Raw genomic sequence first — 17,059 nt, 5'->3', positions numbered from 1 at the left:
CTGTTTTTTTCTCTGCTTCAGGACACTTAGGACTTCTTGCTGAGCTCTCCTGAGCCTTCCATGATGGATTTGAGACCCAAGCCAACAGCACTTCCCTCTCAACAGCTTCTCACAGCTGAAGAACAGGAAGGGGCTGGGGACAGCCAGCTCTGTGTTGGGCTGATACATCCCTGACAGCAGGGTGCAGCCAGGTGGGGGTCAGGTTCTTCTCCCAGGTGACAAGTGACAGGACCAGAGGAAATGGCCTCAAGCTCCACCAGGGGAGGTTTAGATTGGATATTAGTAAATATGGAGAGGGTTGTCCAGCCCTGACACAGCTGCCCAGGGCAGTGGTGGAATTCCCATCCCTGCAGGGATTTAAAAGCTCTGTGGATGTGACACTTGGGGACATGGGTCAGGTGTGGCCTTGGCAGTGTTGGGGGATGTCTGGACTCGGTGATCTCTGAGGGCTTTTCCAACCTCAATGATTCCACAATTCTGTTTTCTTTTCCTTACATGCAGACCGCAGAGCATTAGGACCAAATGAGACGTTGGGAGCAAATTGGTTTTCCCTTTAATCTGACATTTCCTCTTGAGTCTTCATTTTGCTGCTTATTCCTGGAGCAGTTTGCTGCTGAGCTGTGATAAGCATCCCATTCCCACTCCATTTCCAGAGCTCCTGTGCCAGGAGACGTTTGGCTTGGAACGCGAGCGCTGCCTGCGGGGTCGCCTATCTGGCAATTATTTGGATTGTTTTGTACCCACTCTGAGCTTTAACCTGCAAGTCCCTTGGGGCACAGGTTCTGTGTTTTGTGTGGTTCACTGGGCAACCAGAGAGCTCTTCACTCCCCTCAGGGCATTACACAAAGTGTTAATAATAAAATCCTAGGAAATCTATCTGGAATTGCAGGCACGGGGATTTTCTCATTGGCGTTTTTTTGCATTGCTGCAGAATCTTTATGCAGTTCCATAAAGCTCGTGCTTGGTGTAATGAAGGACAAGTGTGCCTTTAAAACTCAACCAGGTCAAAACCAGGGATGCAGTCATCACCAAAACAATAAAAAAAAAGGGAAAGCACTTCTTCTCTGGAGCCAGGCTGGGAGAGCTGGGCAGGTTCACCTAGAGAAGAGAAGGGTCCAGGGAGAGCTCAGAGCCCCTTCCAGGGCCTAAAGGGGCTCCAGGAGAGCTGGAGAGGGACTGGGGGCAAGGCATGGAGGGACAAGACACAGGAAATAGCTTCCCACTGCCAGAGGGCAGGGATAGATGGGATATTGGGAAGGAATCCTTCCCTGTGAGGGTGGGGAGGCCCTGGCACAGGGTCCCCAGAGAAGCTGTGGCTGCCTCTGGATCCCTGGAAGTGTCCAAGGCCAGGTTGGACAGGGCTTGGATCAACCTGGGATAGTGGGAGGTGTCCCTGCCCATGGCAGGGGGTGGAACTGGATGAGCTTTAGGTTCCCTCACAACCCAAACCATTCTGTGATTCCATGAAAAGCAGAGCAGAAACACAAAGGTCGACCATGGAAAGCAGCCCAAAGAAGTCCAAGGATGGGTTTTTGAAGATAGAAAATGAGGCTTCTTACTCTCAGGAGAGGAATTCAGTGTAAACCCAAGAGCAGGTTGGACAGATATGGATATGAAACGAGAATAAATCAAATGTTTTCACCTTTAATGCTTGGGAGATCACATCTATATTGCCCATGAGCAGAAAAGCTGAGATTAGATTCTGACTGTGAGGCTACAAAGTGGCTCAACATTATAGCATCAGAGAATCACAGAAGGGCTTGATTGGAAGGATCCCTAAAGATCACTGAGTTCCAGCCATTCTGTGGTTTTTTATCAGTTTTGAAGGGCAAGACCTCTCCTCTTGGACATTTAAGACTTCCTTTACCACTAAAGCAGACCTGGGAAATTTCTCTCCTGTATGTGCTGATCTGAGCTGTTCTCTCCTCAAATGACCTAAGGTTAAACCAGGTGAGTTGTTCTGCAGGTTAACAGAGCCAAAGTTGTGCCAGGGATGGCAGATTTCACCAAGTGACCATGAGGATCCTTTGTCCCAGGTCACAGCAGACGTGCTCTGTCTTGCTCAGGCTGCAGGGCTGGGTGAGACATCCTGGCACTCTCAGGCTCCAGGGATTATCCATTAGTTAGTGCCAACTGCTCCATTACAGATTTTCCAGCTGCTTTGTGGCTCAAATGTGCTGTTCACTTTCCTGTTTTTAGTGGGGATCACCTCAGTTTGGTGTTTCAGGACAGGATCAGTGGTGGGTGGATCTAAAATCAGAATTTCAGAGTATGGTCATCATTGTTGATGTACTCAAGGCTGTAAAATGTGGAGATTTAACCACATACTTTCTCCCCCCTCTTTCCTCAATATTGTTCCTTTGTACATTCCAAATGCCATCTTTCTCCATCCCAATAATCACTCCAAACTGATCATTTATTCTTTTCTTCCCTTTCTTCATCCTCCTTTATGCTTCCTTGGCTCCCCAGCAGCATTCTGCTTCAGCCTTATTGGAAACCTTTGTCTAATTGCTTTGGCACCTTATTTTTCAGTATTGAAGGGATGCCCAGGATTCATAACACTCCCTAGGAAGTGTGCAGGAGCCTGGAAGAGCTGTCTTACAGTAGGAAGCCTCAGGAGTTGGAAATATTTTATTTGCTGCTGAAATTAGAGCGAGTTTTTAGGCTTTCCCTGATAATTGTTACCATTCCCTACAGGCTGTTGTGGGATGTGTGGATGGAAACCCAAGAATAGGTTCTGTCCTTGTCTCCTCCAGCAGTTTTTTTCATCCTAAATGATGTCATTATGTTGGTGTTGCATCTTGCTCATGGTTACAGTCATCCTGTCTTTCCTTCCTTCAGTGCTCCCGTTGCCAGAGTTAATTTAGAACCAAACTGTGTAAATACTCACAACTAGTCGTGTTAATGAGCAGGGAAAAGCAGCAAAGCCTGGAAATCCAAATAAAGTCAGAACATTTTACATCTCCTTTAAAACACAGCGTTCACCTTTGCTTTTGTGCTGCCTTGGAGGGGAATTTGTGCCTCCAGGAACTTGGAAGCTGCAAGCGAGCACGGAACAATGCAAGTCTCTGCAGAAATGGGGCTGTGATAACTTGGCTTTTTTGGCCTACATTTCTCAGTGGTTATTATTTGTTAATTATGTTGTAGAGTGCTCACAAGTGGGCTAATTGCTTCCCCAGAGAGCTTGCAAGGAAATGATGGACAGAACAAGGGCAGGATGTTACACATCTCAGATAGCGAGAGGGTAAGGTAGGACACGGGCAAGATGGGTAGGGAAACACTTGGAGCAGCATTTTGAAGCTGAGAGGAGAAGAGTTGTGTTGGTTTTTGGAGGGGAGGATGAGTCCCAGTTGGAATTGATCTGAGGAGCTGATTGTCAGAAGGGTTGTTTAAGGAAGCATCGGAGAGTTGTACCTGACTGGGTTGTAGTGAATCCTTGAAAACAAGGATAAGATCCTTATGAACTGTAGCCACACTGCATGAATGGTCTTCTTTAAAAAGTAAATCCCATTCCTCAGACCAACTCTTTTCTTCAGACCATTATAGATGGGAGAGAAGGAAAAAAATGTGCATTCACAGCCCTGCTGTTCTATTTCAAATTTCATTCTCAGTCTTGCTGTTTGTGTTTCTGCATCTTTCCTTTAGCCTACACAGGAGGGCCCTGCTGGTATTTAAGGTATTTCTGGTCTGTCCTGCCCCAAATTGGGAAGTTCTGATTCATTTCCCTGTGCTCTGAGTCCCCCTTTGCACCTGCTTAGAGGCAAGGAACCAAGCCTGATGAAGGCACACTAAAAAGTGACAACAAAGTGACACAAGGTATTTCTCAGGCTCCTGGGCCACTGCTGGTGCTGAAAAACAGGAAATGTCTTTCTCCTTGCCCAGAGGTCTGAGCTGGTTTGGATCCATGGATCAGCTCTCCCACAAATCATCCTCTCACATCAGAGGAACAGAAGAGGCTCAAGTGTCGATTTTCCCTTTGAGAAGCATTTTCTGAGGGGAAGGGGAAAGGAGCAAAGCTTTGGTTTGAATTATCTGCTTCAAATGCTCCTGGAAGCACTTTATTTGTACACAGATCTGCTTTTCCACATTTATTATTAGGAAAGAGCCAGAAGAGTTTGACACAGGCAGGTGTTGTTTTCAGATTTCAAAGCATGTGCAGTTTCCTCTGTCAGAAGCCAAAGCTGTGCTGCTGTGACTGTGCTTGCTCTTGGAATTGCTACCAGAACTCCTTTCTCTCCTCTGGGTGCTTCCAATGATTTTTATTCCATTCTTTCTCTCAGCATCCCAAATCTTCAGAGCCCTCATTGATACCTTTGCTTATATTCAGTCTGGCTGGCCAAGCCCACTTGTCACTTCCTTTGGGGTTCTTCTCTATCTGTGGGGCTCAGGAAGAAATCCTGAACTCAAGAATCAGCAAGGGTTTGGTCTCCTGAATCCTTAATAGCAGCTCCCCATTCCACACACATTGCACAGGAATAATAAAAAGTGCCCAGGACATGTGGAGAAGGCTTGGATTGCTTCTGAGCATGGCACAGTACCCACAGAACTGGGGACAGGGATAGGGATGACTCTCCTGGACTTTTGAAGACTTTTTAGACATTTAGAGTCTGGATTCAGGATTAACAAAGCAATCTGCACTGATTTGCATCCTGGGCTGATCCCCAGTGTGGGCAGCAGGGGAGGGGAGGATTCTGCTGCTCTGCCCTGCTCAGGTGAGACCCCACCTGCAGAGCTGCCTCCAGCCCTGGGGACAACAGCAAAAGGACATGGAGCTGCTGGAGCAAATTCAGAGGAGGCCATGGAGATGCTCCAAGGGCTGGAGCCCCTCTGCTCTGGAGCCAGGCTGGGAGAGCTGGGGGTGCTCACCTGGAGAAGAGAAGGATCCAGAGAGACCTCAGAGCCCCTTCCAGGGCCTAAAGGGGCTCCAGGAGAGCTGGAGAGGGACTGGGGACAAAGCATGGAGGGACAGGACACAGGGAATGGCTTCCCACTGCCAGAGGGCAGGGACAGATGGGACATTGGGAAGGAATTCTTGGCTATGAGGGTGGGCAGGCCCTGGCACAGGGTGCCCAGAGAAGCTGTGGCTGCCCCTGGATCCCTGGAAGTGTCCAAGGCCAGGTTGGACGGGGCTTGGAGCAACCTGGGACAGTGGAAGGTGTCCCTGCCCATGGCAGGGGGTGGAACTGGATGAGCTGCAAGGTCCCTTCCACCCAAACCATTCCATGATTTTTCTCCTGCCTACTCCTTTAAAATACAGTACCTGAGAATCCTGGTGCTTTGATTCCTCACAGATCTGTCACAGAAGTGCTGCTGGGTCACGTCTGTGTTCTGTGTCCCAGCCCCAGCTGCACATGAGTGGAATTCCAGGGTTATTTCCATGCTTGTTCATCTGGGATACCTCTGTGAAGGGTCTCAGAGCACCTTACAAACCCTTTATGAAACTCTTAGCTCTGCTGTGAGTTTCATGCAGTTGATCAGGCATGTTCTGTGCTTTGATAACCTGTGCCAGAGCTGGAGGGAATAACTTCTCCAGGGTTTCCCAGCAGCTGGGAAGAGAACTTGGGAAACGTGACCTTCCCAGTCCTGTGCTCATTTTGCTGGACTGCACTTCCTCTGTTATTCAAGGTGAGAACAGAACAGTTAGAATTGATTTAGGTGCTTTTTGGGAAGATGAAGTCACTGTGTTTGGATCTCTGCTTCGTGCCAATAGAGAGATCCTAAGGGAAATCTCTCCTAGTGGTTTTGTTTATATCCAGTCTAAGGCACAGATGTAATTTGAAGGGAAATGTGAAGGAAGAGAGGTTGTGCTGGCCTCAGCAGAGGAGCTGGAGTGGAATGAGATGTCACAGGGATATCTAAGTGTCTCTCAAGATATGAAAAGGATTTTCTCTGCCATGTGCTGAGGTTTTTTTTTAACTCATTCCTTATGTGCTTTCAGCCTTCTGCACCTCTTGGGAATTATCCCATGGTGTATTCCCCCTTAGCCTCAGCTCCTGGACTTTACTCTCTGCCTTTGTTGTGCAATAACTTAAATAAATTGTGTTCTTTTTCCTGAAAAGTGTAAGAACAGTAGGAGGAAGTGTGTGTGTGTGCCCTGTGGGACACAGTGCCAGGATTCCCAAGCTGCCCTTGGAAATACAGGTGCTGTGGCCTGACCAGGATCTGCTCAGGACAGCTGGAATGAATCCCCAGGACTATCCTTGCAATCACGTCCCTGGCCAAAATTTAATCCGTTGCACTTTTGCAACCCTGTTGTTTCCTGTTCTGCTGGTGTTTGCAGGCTGGAGGCAAAACCTGGCTGAGTGTCACAGCTCTATTGTGAAGCTCCTGTTTCACTGATGGGATCAGGCTGGGCTCCAGCTCATCCTGCACCCCTGGAAATGGATTGTTTGTATCACAAACAAATGGCATTTTGCATTCCAGGAGTATTCAGCAAGAGAGATGGGGGTTTTCTGGTGCGTGAATTATAAGAATGAATGAAAATTGCTAAAATTGGCCACTTGCTGAGGTAGAGGATGAGCTTTTGACAAAAATATAAAACAGAAGGACGAGACAGGCTGGGAGAATTCGGATGTGGTCTTAATAGAAACACATCACCACAGAATTTAAAACTGAAATAAAAATGGAATCAGCAAATACAACGTAAATGAAAATCAAGCACCTCTGGATTGTTGCAGTGGGGTGAAATGGGTGCTATTAAATGGTGATAAAACCTCCTCATTAGGATGTGGTGCCATATCCAGGGCCAGGCTGGATGGAGTTTGGAGCACTCTGGGATAGTGGGAGGTGTCCCTGCCCATTGCAGGGAGTGGAATGGGATGGGCTTTAAGGTCCCTTCCCACCCAAACCATTCCATGGTTCTGTAATCACAACAGGGATATCCTGAAGGATGGTAAAGCCTCTGTCTTTGGAGATTTAGCTCCAAAAAAAGGTTCAGCTCCTCTAAAAAAAGTGGAGCTGGTCTAGCACTCACAGTAGTTCTGCTCCAGAGGTCAATGATCCTATTAATAACCTCCAGATTATTTTAGGCATAGACTTACTATAATAAAATTCCTCAGCCTTTTGATTGCTAGAGAAACAATCTGCTCTTTTGTAGTTGCAAATGTAGCAAAAATGGATCTTCATAATTCCATGGAAAACATTTTTCCTTGTCCCCTTTCCATTAATTACTTCCTTACCTCTCTTCTTGTCCTTGCTGGGTTAGAGACAGCTGATGGCTCATGTGGAGTGTAGAAGTGAATATCAACTGCAAGTTAATATCAACACAGCTGATGTTTCAATATATTCTGGCATAGAATTTATTTTAACAGAGTCAAACAGGAAAGTGCTTCTCTGTAATAATTGGAACTTGTCCTTTTAACGAGTGTCATGTCACCCAGGTATTGGACCTGCAGGATTCTCATTCCATTTCCCATCAGTGGATCCATTGTTCTATTGGTACTCAGGATAAATCACAGTAAAATTAAACCTTCCTATGGATATGTGGCATGTTCTGGTGATTACACCACCATAGTCAACAAAAAACAGAAGTTGCAGGAGACCTGAATTTTTACCACTTCTGTCCAGGTTGAGTATCCCTGCTTCTCATCTCTTTCATTAAACCCTCATTTATTTTAACAGGCTGCCCATGGAAGTGGTGGAAACTTCATCCCAGGAGGGATTTAAAAGCTCTGTGGATGTGGCACTTGGGGACATGGGTTGGTGATGGTCTTGGTAGTGCTGGGGAATTTTTGGACTCAATGGTCTGAGAAAGCTTTTCCAACCTTAACAATTCCGTGATCACCAGGAGGTCAAATTGTATCCCTGTTCAGGTTTTGGAAGCATTACAGAACTGAAAGATGCTTCTGGAGTCCAGATCTTAAATTTTCCATTCCAATCAAGAATTAACTCCCCCTAACACTTCCCTGGTAGCTGAGTTGTTTTCAGTGGTTGAGACTCCCAGTGATTGTTAAGGCTTCACAAACATACTGATTTCTCCTACTGGCAAAGTTTTCCTGTGGGTAATTTCCACCTGCTGCTTGTCCTTTTCCTCATGGGCACAGAGCAATTGTCCTGTTTTCCCTTTGCATCAGCCCTGTCTGTGTTGGGAGTCTGTTCTCATCACCTCTCCACAAGATGCTGTCTGCAATAAACCAATTTTAATTAGGTAAATTAAAAGCATTAGAGCCTCCTGGGTACCTGTTCTGATGCCAGAATTGACTGCAGAACTGATGGTATGTGGCCTTATTTATGCATGTATTTATTTTAATCCTGCTTAAACTCATCAGGCTACAGGTCTTTGTTCACCCTCCCGCCTGTTTGATCCCAATCCAAATGTTAATGCTTGTACTTAACTTGAAGTTGTCAGCTCCTTAAAGCAAGACTCTGTCATCCTTGATGTCTGCAAGCTCCAGAGTGACTCTTCAGGAATCATCTGCAGCCATTCCTGGGATGGAAAGATACAGGGATGCCCTCAGCTCTTGCCTCTCAAGTTTTGTGCACTGCATGGGGGTCCTACCAACCTCTCAGTGAGGATCTGAAGCAGCAGGAACAGAACAGGATTATTTTAATCTTATTGTTACAGTTTCTCAGCAAGGAAGTTGGTAAGAAAGGCAGAACAGCGGTGGCTCCATTTTAAAGCTAAGAGTGATCCTGTGTTTTCCATGGAACTCAGGCTCCATGTGCCTCATCCAGCCCACTTACTGTCATTTAAGTGAGACCCAACTAAAATAGTTTAGCTCTATTCTGCCTTTTTGCTCATCCCTTCTGGACTGTGCCTTTTGCGTCGTTTTTGTGAATCAGATTTCACAAAATCGTTGTGAATTAGTACCAACAAAGCAAAGTCATGTGAAATTACTGGGCTTGAGTAATAGTAGTTCATATGTAGCAGACAGAGATGGTACAAGAGATTATTTTACTCCCCTGTTTTATGATTTTAAGTTTGAAAAAGGAAATACTTGCATTCTGAAGAGGAGGGAAAGTTCTCTGAATTAATCCAGGTTGCTTCTCTTGCTCCTGTATGTTTCCAGCACCCTTTGCTTTGCCCATGGGTTTCTGTCTCACTTTTCCTCCCAGGGTAACGTGCAGGTGCAGATCTTATTTTTGAATATTAATTATAATAATCCCAGAATGGTTTGGGTTGGAATAGACCTTAAAGCTCATCCCATTCCTACCTCTGCCATGGACACCTTGCACTAGACCAGGTTGGATTGCAGACCCATTTGATTTCATGTAGTGTCTAAATCCCTCTCCCTTTAGGCTTCTTCTCTTGTTTTCACTGATGTGAATTCCTTTGATCATTGACCATAACTCCCTGTTTTTTCCTTTCACTAAATAACTGAAAGGTGCTCTGAGAGTGGGATGCCCTGGAGATGCAATCCTGATCCTGCAGGATTCGAGGGAACCAGGATTTCCCTCTGTAAGTTTAGTGCACTCCCTTAATGATTTAATCAGCAACCAAAGAAAGGCAGAGAAAAACACGGTGGTACATGGAGTGCTTTATGTCCTTTAGATTATTTTCCATACATTTCACTAATTACATAAACAGATGATATTTACAGGGAACTTCTGCCTGTAATTGACCTTCATCTCTTCCTGTGCACTTCCCAACCTCTCCTTGAATTTTCCTATTGTTTCCTCTTACTCATTCCACATTTAACACCACATTTCAAGCAGTCCTTTTGTTCTGCTTGGGACCATCCTACCAATTCCCTATTCCCAATTCCTTCTAATTTAATCTCAGGCAATTTTGGAACTCATGGCATGGACAAACATAATTTGCAAGGTCCAATCTTCAGGTTTCCTTCTAGTTTCAGCATAATTGCTCTTTCCCTTTTACCTGATCATCAGTTCTCTGGAGCCAGAATATTTCTCTCCTTTATCTGGTGAAAGTTTTGTCTTTCAGAAGCTTCAGCAGCACAATCCACTTTTAGGGATATCTGCCTTATTTTTCTTTGAATTTTTTTCTCTGTGTTGGGTCAAGCAGGGGAGGAATTACATAAACTGTGAGGGGTTAGAGAAGACCCCTGGTTAGAGTTCAGCAGTGTTCTCATGGCTACTGGGACAGGTACACCACAGAAGCAGGAATACCTTGGCACTTAACAGCCCTTCCAGGTGATTTATGGTTTTACATAAGCTTTTCCTAAACTCAGAGGTTTTCTAGGGTTGGCACCTCTTTGCTTGTCTCCATGCCCTGTTAATTCTGTGCTCAGTGGCCCGTGGTTATTAAAATTCTTATCAATAAAGGAGTTTCTGAGCAAGGTTCTTATTTTCTAAACTTGTACATACCTTTGGAACTCCTCTGCTTAACCAAAGGAACATTTGTTTTTATGCCTAATGTACTTCATGAAAAGAAAGAAATGTTTAGAGTTCAAGTAATATTTGCCTTCAATTACAGTAATTAAGTTGTCAGGACTTGAAGTCACCAAGGCAATGAGAAAATCCTTTCCTGGTTGGCCAGGGAGTAATGGGTGTTCTGAGCCTGAGTGTGTTTTACACATCAGGGTGGGGAGGGAAACGGTTCTGGCTGAAAACCTGGGAGTCTGTTTGTCCTTTTGCAATCCAGGGTGTCAAAATCCTGCTGTGGGGGGAAGGAAAATGACCCTGCTTGCCTGGGCTTCAGCAGGGCCAGGGAAGTGATTGTCCCTCTGTGCTGGCACTGCTGGGGCACCTCCAGTGCTGGGGACAGCTCTGGGACCCTCCCAACAAGAGGGACCCTGGGGGGCTGGAGCTTGTCCAGGGAAGGGAATGGAGCTGGGGAAGGGGCTGGAGCACCAGGAGGGGCTGAGGGAGCTGGGAAAGGGGCTCAGCCTGGAGAAAAGGAGGCTCAGGGGGGCCCTTGTGGCTCTGCACAACTCCTGACAGGAGGGGACAGCCAGGGGGGTCAGGCTCTGCTCCCAGGGAACAGGGACAGGATGAGAGAAAAGAGCCTCAAGTTACACCAGGGGAGGTTTGGGTTGGACATCATGAGGAATTTCTTCATGGAAAGAGTTGTTAAGCATTGGAAGGGGCTGCCCAGGGAGGTTTGGAGTCCCCATCCCTGGAGGGATTTCCAAGGAAGGCCTGTACATGGCAGTCAGTGCTTTGTGCTGGGGACAAGAATGGTCACAGGATGGACTTGATGGTGTTGGAGCTCTTTTCCAAGCTAAATGATCCTGTGATGACATGGGATTCCCTGTTTGTTGGTTTAGGTCTTACTAAAAATATTTAATATAAATATAGCTCAACCCATTTATCCTGGGAATTCTGTCTTGTTAAACTTCTTCTGCCACTCCCCTTTCAAATGTAACCTGTGTGGAGACATGTGTGGATACATCCTGTTTTTACCCTGTGTTCCACATCCCTTTTCAGGCTTCTTTGCCAGAAGTTAAATAGTTTCAATTACTTCATAACCCTTCAGGAACACTACAACATATCCCTACAAGAAAAGTCCCTAATTTTGATAAGTGCCCACACAAACATCACTGGAATCTCAAGTGCAGCCTTACTTTCGTTCCACTGGAATAGCTCTCTTGAAAGCAGATGGATGAGGAAATCACCACTCTTAATGCATCACTAATGACACCAATTTTTGCATTCCTGCTCATGGGAGTAAAGGTTATGGATGCATAAGGAGCCAGACCTGGAAAACCTTACTCACAAACCCTAATAAACCCAACTTCAGCCAGCAAGTTTAATGATGCCCTCAAGAGAGCCAGGTCCCTTATCTGCAGCATCACACAATAACTATAAAGTGTTGAGATAAGTGGGGTTTTATCTCCCAGCTCTTTGCTGGCCTTCCTCTAGTATCAGGTTATGGCAGTGAAAGTGGCTGTGAAATCTGACTGCTCTGATTTGGGCAGGCAGGATTCAGGATGTGTGGGCAGAGTGGATGCTCTTACCCATCCGTGCATTTATGAATGGAAAATCAAGGAATTATCTCTGACTGTAATCCCTGTGGATCCCCTTTCCTTTAGGAAGGGGTTGTAGGGCAGATATTGGTGAGGATTTTACACCATCCTTCCCAGCTTTTCCCATCCAGAGGGGGTACCTGTTCCCTGTGGTTTGTACAAGGCTTTAAAAAAACAAGTAATGAGCTAGGGGAGCTGGGAAAGAGGCTCAGCCTGGAGAAAAGGAGGCTCAGGGGGGCCCTTGTGGCTCTGCACAACTCCTGACAGGAGGGGACAGCCAGGGGGGTCGGGCTCTGCTCCCAGGGAACAGGGACAGGAGGAGAGGGAACAGCCTCAAGCTGTGCCAGGGGAGGCTCAGGTTGGGCATCAGGAGAGATTTCATCATGGAAAGAGTGGTCAGGCATTGGAAGGGGCTGCCCAGGGAGGTTTGGAGTCCCCATCCCTGGAGGTGTCCAAGGGGTGACTGGATGTGGCACTCAGTGCTCTGGGCTGGGGACAAGGTGGGGTAAAGTCACAGGTTGGTCTTTATAGTCTTGGAGCTCTTTTCTAACCTGAATGATTCTGTGATTCTATGAAACTTTGGGACATTTCCAAGAGTCATTTGTGACTTTTGCCAAGCAAAAGGCTATACCACAAAGGCTTTGTTTTGAGTGCTTTGGTATGTATGTGAACAAGCCTTAATTTCAGCTGCCTTTCTGGTTTGTTTCTTTTGTAAATGTCAGATAATTTAACAAATTATACATTTCCATCTTGTGGCATTTGTTGCTTTCTCAGTCAATTCTCTTCATGCCATCCATAACATCCAGCTCCAGAGCTCTAATTTGCTTTTAGTTTGATATTTCTTAGTTTGATATTTCCTTTCTAGAAAGGAGACTCTTCACCTGCAGCTGGAGATGAGCAGCTCTTTATTTCATGTCTGCAGAAACCTTGTAAGATGTAACCTGTGATGTTGTTTGTGCCATCTGATAACGTGTGATCAAATGGAGCCTGTTTAAATAACAACATCTGGGACACCCTGACAGCAGAGCAGCTCTGAAACAAACATTTCCAAAGATCAGATAAGATGGAAGAGATGCCTCAATGCTGGATTGCTCCCTGGATTACAAGTTCTTTGCTGAAGAGTTATTCCAGGCATGGGATTTCCTTTGTGCCACAGGCTAATGGATTGCAGTGGATCATTTTTCATGCTGGTTTATGTCTTGCAGAGACATGTGCTTTGTAAAGTCAGTGTAATGTACTATGTATGGCACTGGTAGACATGAGTTATGTAGGAGTAGGTAAACTAAAACTGAAAATTGTCTTGGTTTGTTTTCTCTTGCTCCCTTCCCTCCTTCCACCTCTTTTCCCTAAACCTACAGCATCTTTCACATTAAGGACTGCCTCACTTCCACCCAAATCTGTACTTTCACAGTTAATTTTCAAAGCACCACGTTGCTTTTCAGTATTTTCCTTATTAGTGTGCAAAAAAACCAGCATTATGTTTAAAGTCATGACTCCTGACTCACTCCTGCTCCTCTCTGTTCTCTTGCAGGAGGAAATTCAGGCTGATCTTGACTCCCAGGAAGAGAAGGAGAGGAACAAGTGGCTCTCCAGCCCTGGAGATGGTTCCAACACAGTGAAGAGTGCTCTCACTGTCCAGGAATATTTTGCCAAGCGCATGGCAAAGCTGAAGGGATCCCAGCAGGAAACAGAACCAAAGGTGGATCATTCCAGCCCAGCAGCTGATGAAGCTGTGGAGCCTTCAGAAGAGCTGGAAACCAAAATCAAAAAGAAAAAGAAGAAGCAGAAGAGAGATGATGAGGCAGAAAGGACAGAGGACTGTGAGAAACCAGGGAAAAAGCCTAAGACAGGGAGCTTGAATGGAAAAGAACTGGATGATCCATTAAATGAATGTCACAAAAGGAAAAAAAAGAGGAAACATAAAGAGGAAAATGAAGGAGAAAACATCAGTTGTGATGAGAATACAGGCAATGGAGAAATTTCTGTGGGAATGTCTGAGGGGGAGGAACTCAGCACAGAGGAGCAGGAGGAAAGGCAGAAGAAACGCCACAAGAAGAAGCACAAAAAGCAAAAAGAGGAGACAGGGGAATGTGGGGAAGGAACACCCAGAAAGAAAAAGAAGCACTGCAAGAACATTTAACCCTTTCAGGCTCAGGGGTGAGTCTGTGTTGAAGTAGGCTCTGTGTAAACACAGCACCAATCCAGGCTTGGACACTGCTCCAGCTCCAGCTGGATCTAAACACAAACTGGGTCTAAACACAGGTTGGATCTAAACTCAGACTCTATCTAAACACAGCTCTCCCAAGGGGGAAAACGTGGTGATGGGCCAACAGGAGCTTCAGTCCATGTTCAAAAGGGATCCACATGGAGGATTAACACACCAAGACTGTGAAAGGCAGGGAATGACTTTCTGCTTCACCTGACTGTGTTTTTCTCAATCCAGGAAAAAAAATTTGAAAAGCTCCCTAGTACTGCATTTTTATTAAAATTGTTTTCACTTGTGAGAACCTTCTGGAAGCAGAGGGGTTTTGCAAAGCTGTTTGTGTTTTTTCATTGATTTTTGAAAAGTGGTGTCTAATTTTTACATTCATCTCTTTTTACATATAAAATGAATGTTGTTTCTTCCCAAAATGCTTACTCTGATTAAAAGTTTGCTCAGAAAATGTCAGCACTTAAGGGTGAAATAAAAAGACCTCCCTGTGCCTCCAAACCATTGTCAAACAGTTGAAAGTTTGCACCAAAGCCAAAGGAAATGTGTATTTACCTTATCATTTATTAACCATACCTAAATCTTTGATTTCCAGGACATACTCAGGATCTCTTCACTGGTACCTCTGGAATCCAGAAAGCTGCCTTGGATAGAGCAAGGCTTTTTCCTGAAAGTGGGAGACCAAAAGATTTTAAAAGCACAGTCAGATTGCTGTTTCAATGTGCCATTCACACATTGAAAACTTGCAATTTGGATTTATAACCAAACTAGAGCTTGTTTCTCATTATAAGCCTGGAAATAAGGAATGCTGCAACTGGGCACTGCCACAAGCAGTTTTGTGGGAGATCTGAAACATTCAGCTTGAATTTTGGCATTTTAATGTCATTTAGAGCTGTCATGAGAGATGGGTGGGCTTGGAAGTGGTGGAATGGGAAGAAGGATTCCCCTTCCTGGTGTCCTGTTCTGATATTTCTTTGGCCACAGCAAACTGACAGCACAACCCTGAAGACCAGAGAGTTACCCTGGCAGAATCCAGAATCCAAATCCATGAGCTGCTCATTTCACCCAGGCCTGGCTGGATTTCATCAGTGTAAATCTAAAACATCCCATTGGCTGCTCTGCTGAAGAAAATGGGTACATTTTTATATTGTCTCAGCTCAGTGGAGTTGCTTAACACGGTCTGAGGAACATTGTCAAGATGCAGATGTTAATAGGGAAAAAAATTTCCTTAAGCTGCCTTTATTGTGCAGTGGAGGAAGCTCCATCTGCAGCACCCAGACCACATGGATGGTTTGGTTGCAGCTCAACCCTGGTTTTTTAAGATCTCTTGGTTTCCAAAGCACCTTTTTTTCCCCATGCCTTCAGGACATGCTCATTCACTGCAGCAAAATGAAGTTTCACTTCTTGTACAGGAGAACAAGATGCCTTTCCCTGGATTTCACATGCCAGGGGTTTTAACCCTTGTTGCATCTCCTTTTCAGGGTGTACAATTATTATTCACCATAATCTGCTTGTCCCTGGCTTCCTTAAATGGAAGACCACCAAATACCATCAGTTATTGTCAAACTGGGAGGAAACTCGTGCTTGAGGTGAAAAAAATCAACTTCTCAGTGAAAGAATACAGCAAAATAATGTTTTATGTTAAACTGAAGCATCCCTCCTGATTTCTTCCTCACCACAAGTCAGAATTTTTTGTTATTAGAATCCAAAAGCCTGATTGTTTCCAATTATTATTTTTTAACTCTTAAGCCAATTAAACTTTACAGCTTCTCTGGGATTTCAGTTTAAAAAGGTGCTACTCAAGGAATAAGGTTTCCTTCCCCAAATATTGCTGGGCTTGTTTGTTTGTTCCCTCTGTGAATTTTCACGTGTTCCTGTGTGCTGATTCTTGTGGGTGCTTGGCCACATTCCAGTATCAGTTACAGGAAGAATAAAACTGGGAATAAACCTTTAAATTTGTGCTGTTGCTTCTGTTAAATTCAGGATACCCAAGACTTAAATCTGGCTCAGATGGAAGCATCAGCTACCAATGGAAGATTTTCTATTTCTGCAATAAATACACGGCACTTTATCCTGGGAAATGTGGAATTTTAATGTGCCCCAAGCTCTGCATGTGGTTGTAGGAGGGGAAAATCATAATAAATAAATAATCATAAATCATAAATTGCTTGTATTTGACAGAAACAATTGATTTAACTGCTCTGCTCTGTGTTTGTGGTCAACATTACTCAGTGAAAAGCTCTTCTTACCAGATACTGTCCAGTGAAATGGATGACTGGAACAAGAGAAACATGTCTCAGAGTAATAAATTACATATATATTTTTTGTTTGTTTGCTTCTAGTGGGTTTTGAGTTCTGTTTTAACCCAACTCTGGGTTTGGCAAGAAGGCCTTTTTTAGAAAGCACAAGAAAAAGAATTACGTCAGTGCCCAGATGGTGGAATTAGCAGAATGCGAGCACAAAGGAGCGACTTGGTTTCATTTCCGCGAAAATCAGACTTTCAAACTCCGAGGCCTTTTGTTATAAATTCATCCATTGTCCTCACAGAATGAGGTGGCTCCCAGTGAAATTACCTGGACACCAAGGAAAATGAGAATCCCTGCTCTGCTGTCGCTCCACAACGGGGAAAGAGGCACTCGCAGCACAGATATTAAAATGTTTTCAGTTTTGGTAACCCCGGGTCAGCAATGACTGAAGGAAATTTTTCCTTTTTGCTTTGGGAACGTTCCAACATTGGTTTCTCCTGAGCTCCTCCATTCTTTGCAGGGATGGGGCTGTTCTTGGCTTTGAGGCTCGGAATTCGCTGCAGGATCCACGGCCAAGGACGTGATTGGCAAGTGCAATGTTAGAGCAGCAATAATGGAGGTTGAATTGTGCTTGTAAGCACCTGCAGGCACCAAACTACCCTGGGAAGGAGAGACCATGGAAAAATAGTCCTGGTACCACTGTTGGACCCAAATCTGCATGAACTTTGTGGACTTTT

The 17,059-nt window shown here is 45.0% G+C and overlaps 1 protein-coding gene across 2 annotated transcripts in view; it reads left to right on the top strand.

Moving 5' to 3' along the window:
* Positions 1 to 16,403, top strand: part of PINX1 (PIN2 (TERF1) interacting telomerase inhibitor 1) — a 61,710-nt gene extending 45,307 nt beyond the window's left edge. For both annotated transcript variants that reach the window (XM_054629685.2, XM_077176488.1), the window contains exon 7: positions 13,399 to 16,403. In XM_054629685.2, the coding sequence (XP_054485660.2) occupies positions 13,399 to 14,007 (609 nt within the window). In that variant the 3' untranslated portion in view covers positions 14,008 to 16,403. The remainder of the gene's footprint in view (positions 1 to 13,398) is intronic.
* Positions 16,404 to 17,059: the final 656 nt, after the last annotated feature.

The sequence above is a fragment of the Agelaius phoeniceus genome, chromosome 3 (genome assembly GCF_051311805.1).
Source record: "Agelaius phoeniceus isolate bAgePho1 chromosome 3, bAgePho1.hap1, whole genome shotgun sequence".
Classification (NCBI taxonomy): domain Eukaryota; kingdom Metazoa; phylum Chordata; class Aves; order Passeriformes; family Icteridae; genus Agelaius; species Agelaius phoeniceus.
This window is presented reverse-complemented; position numbering and strand designations above follow the sequence as displayed.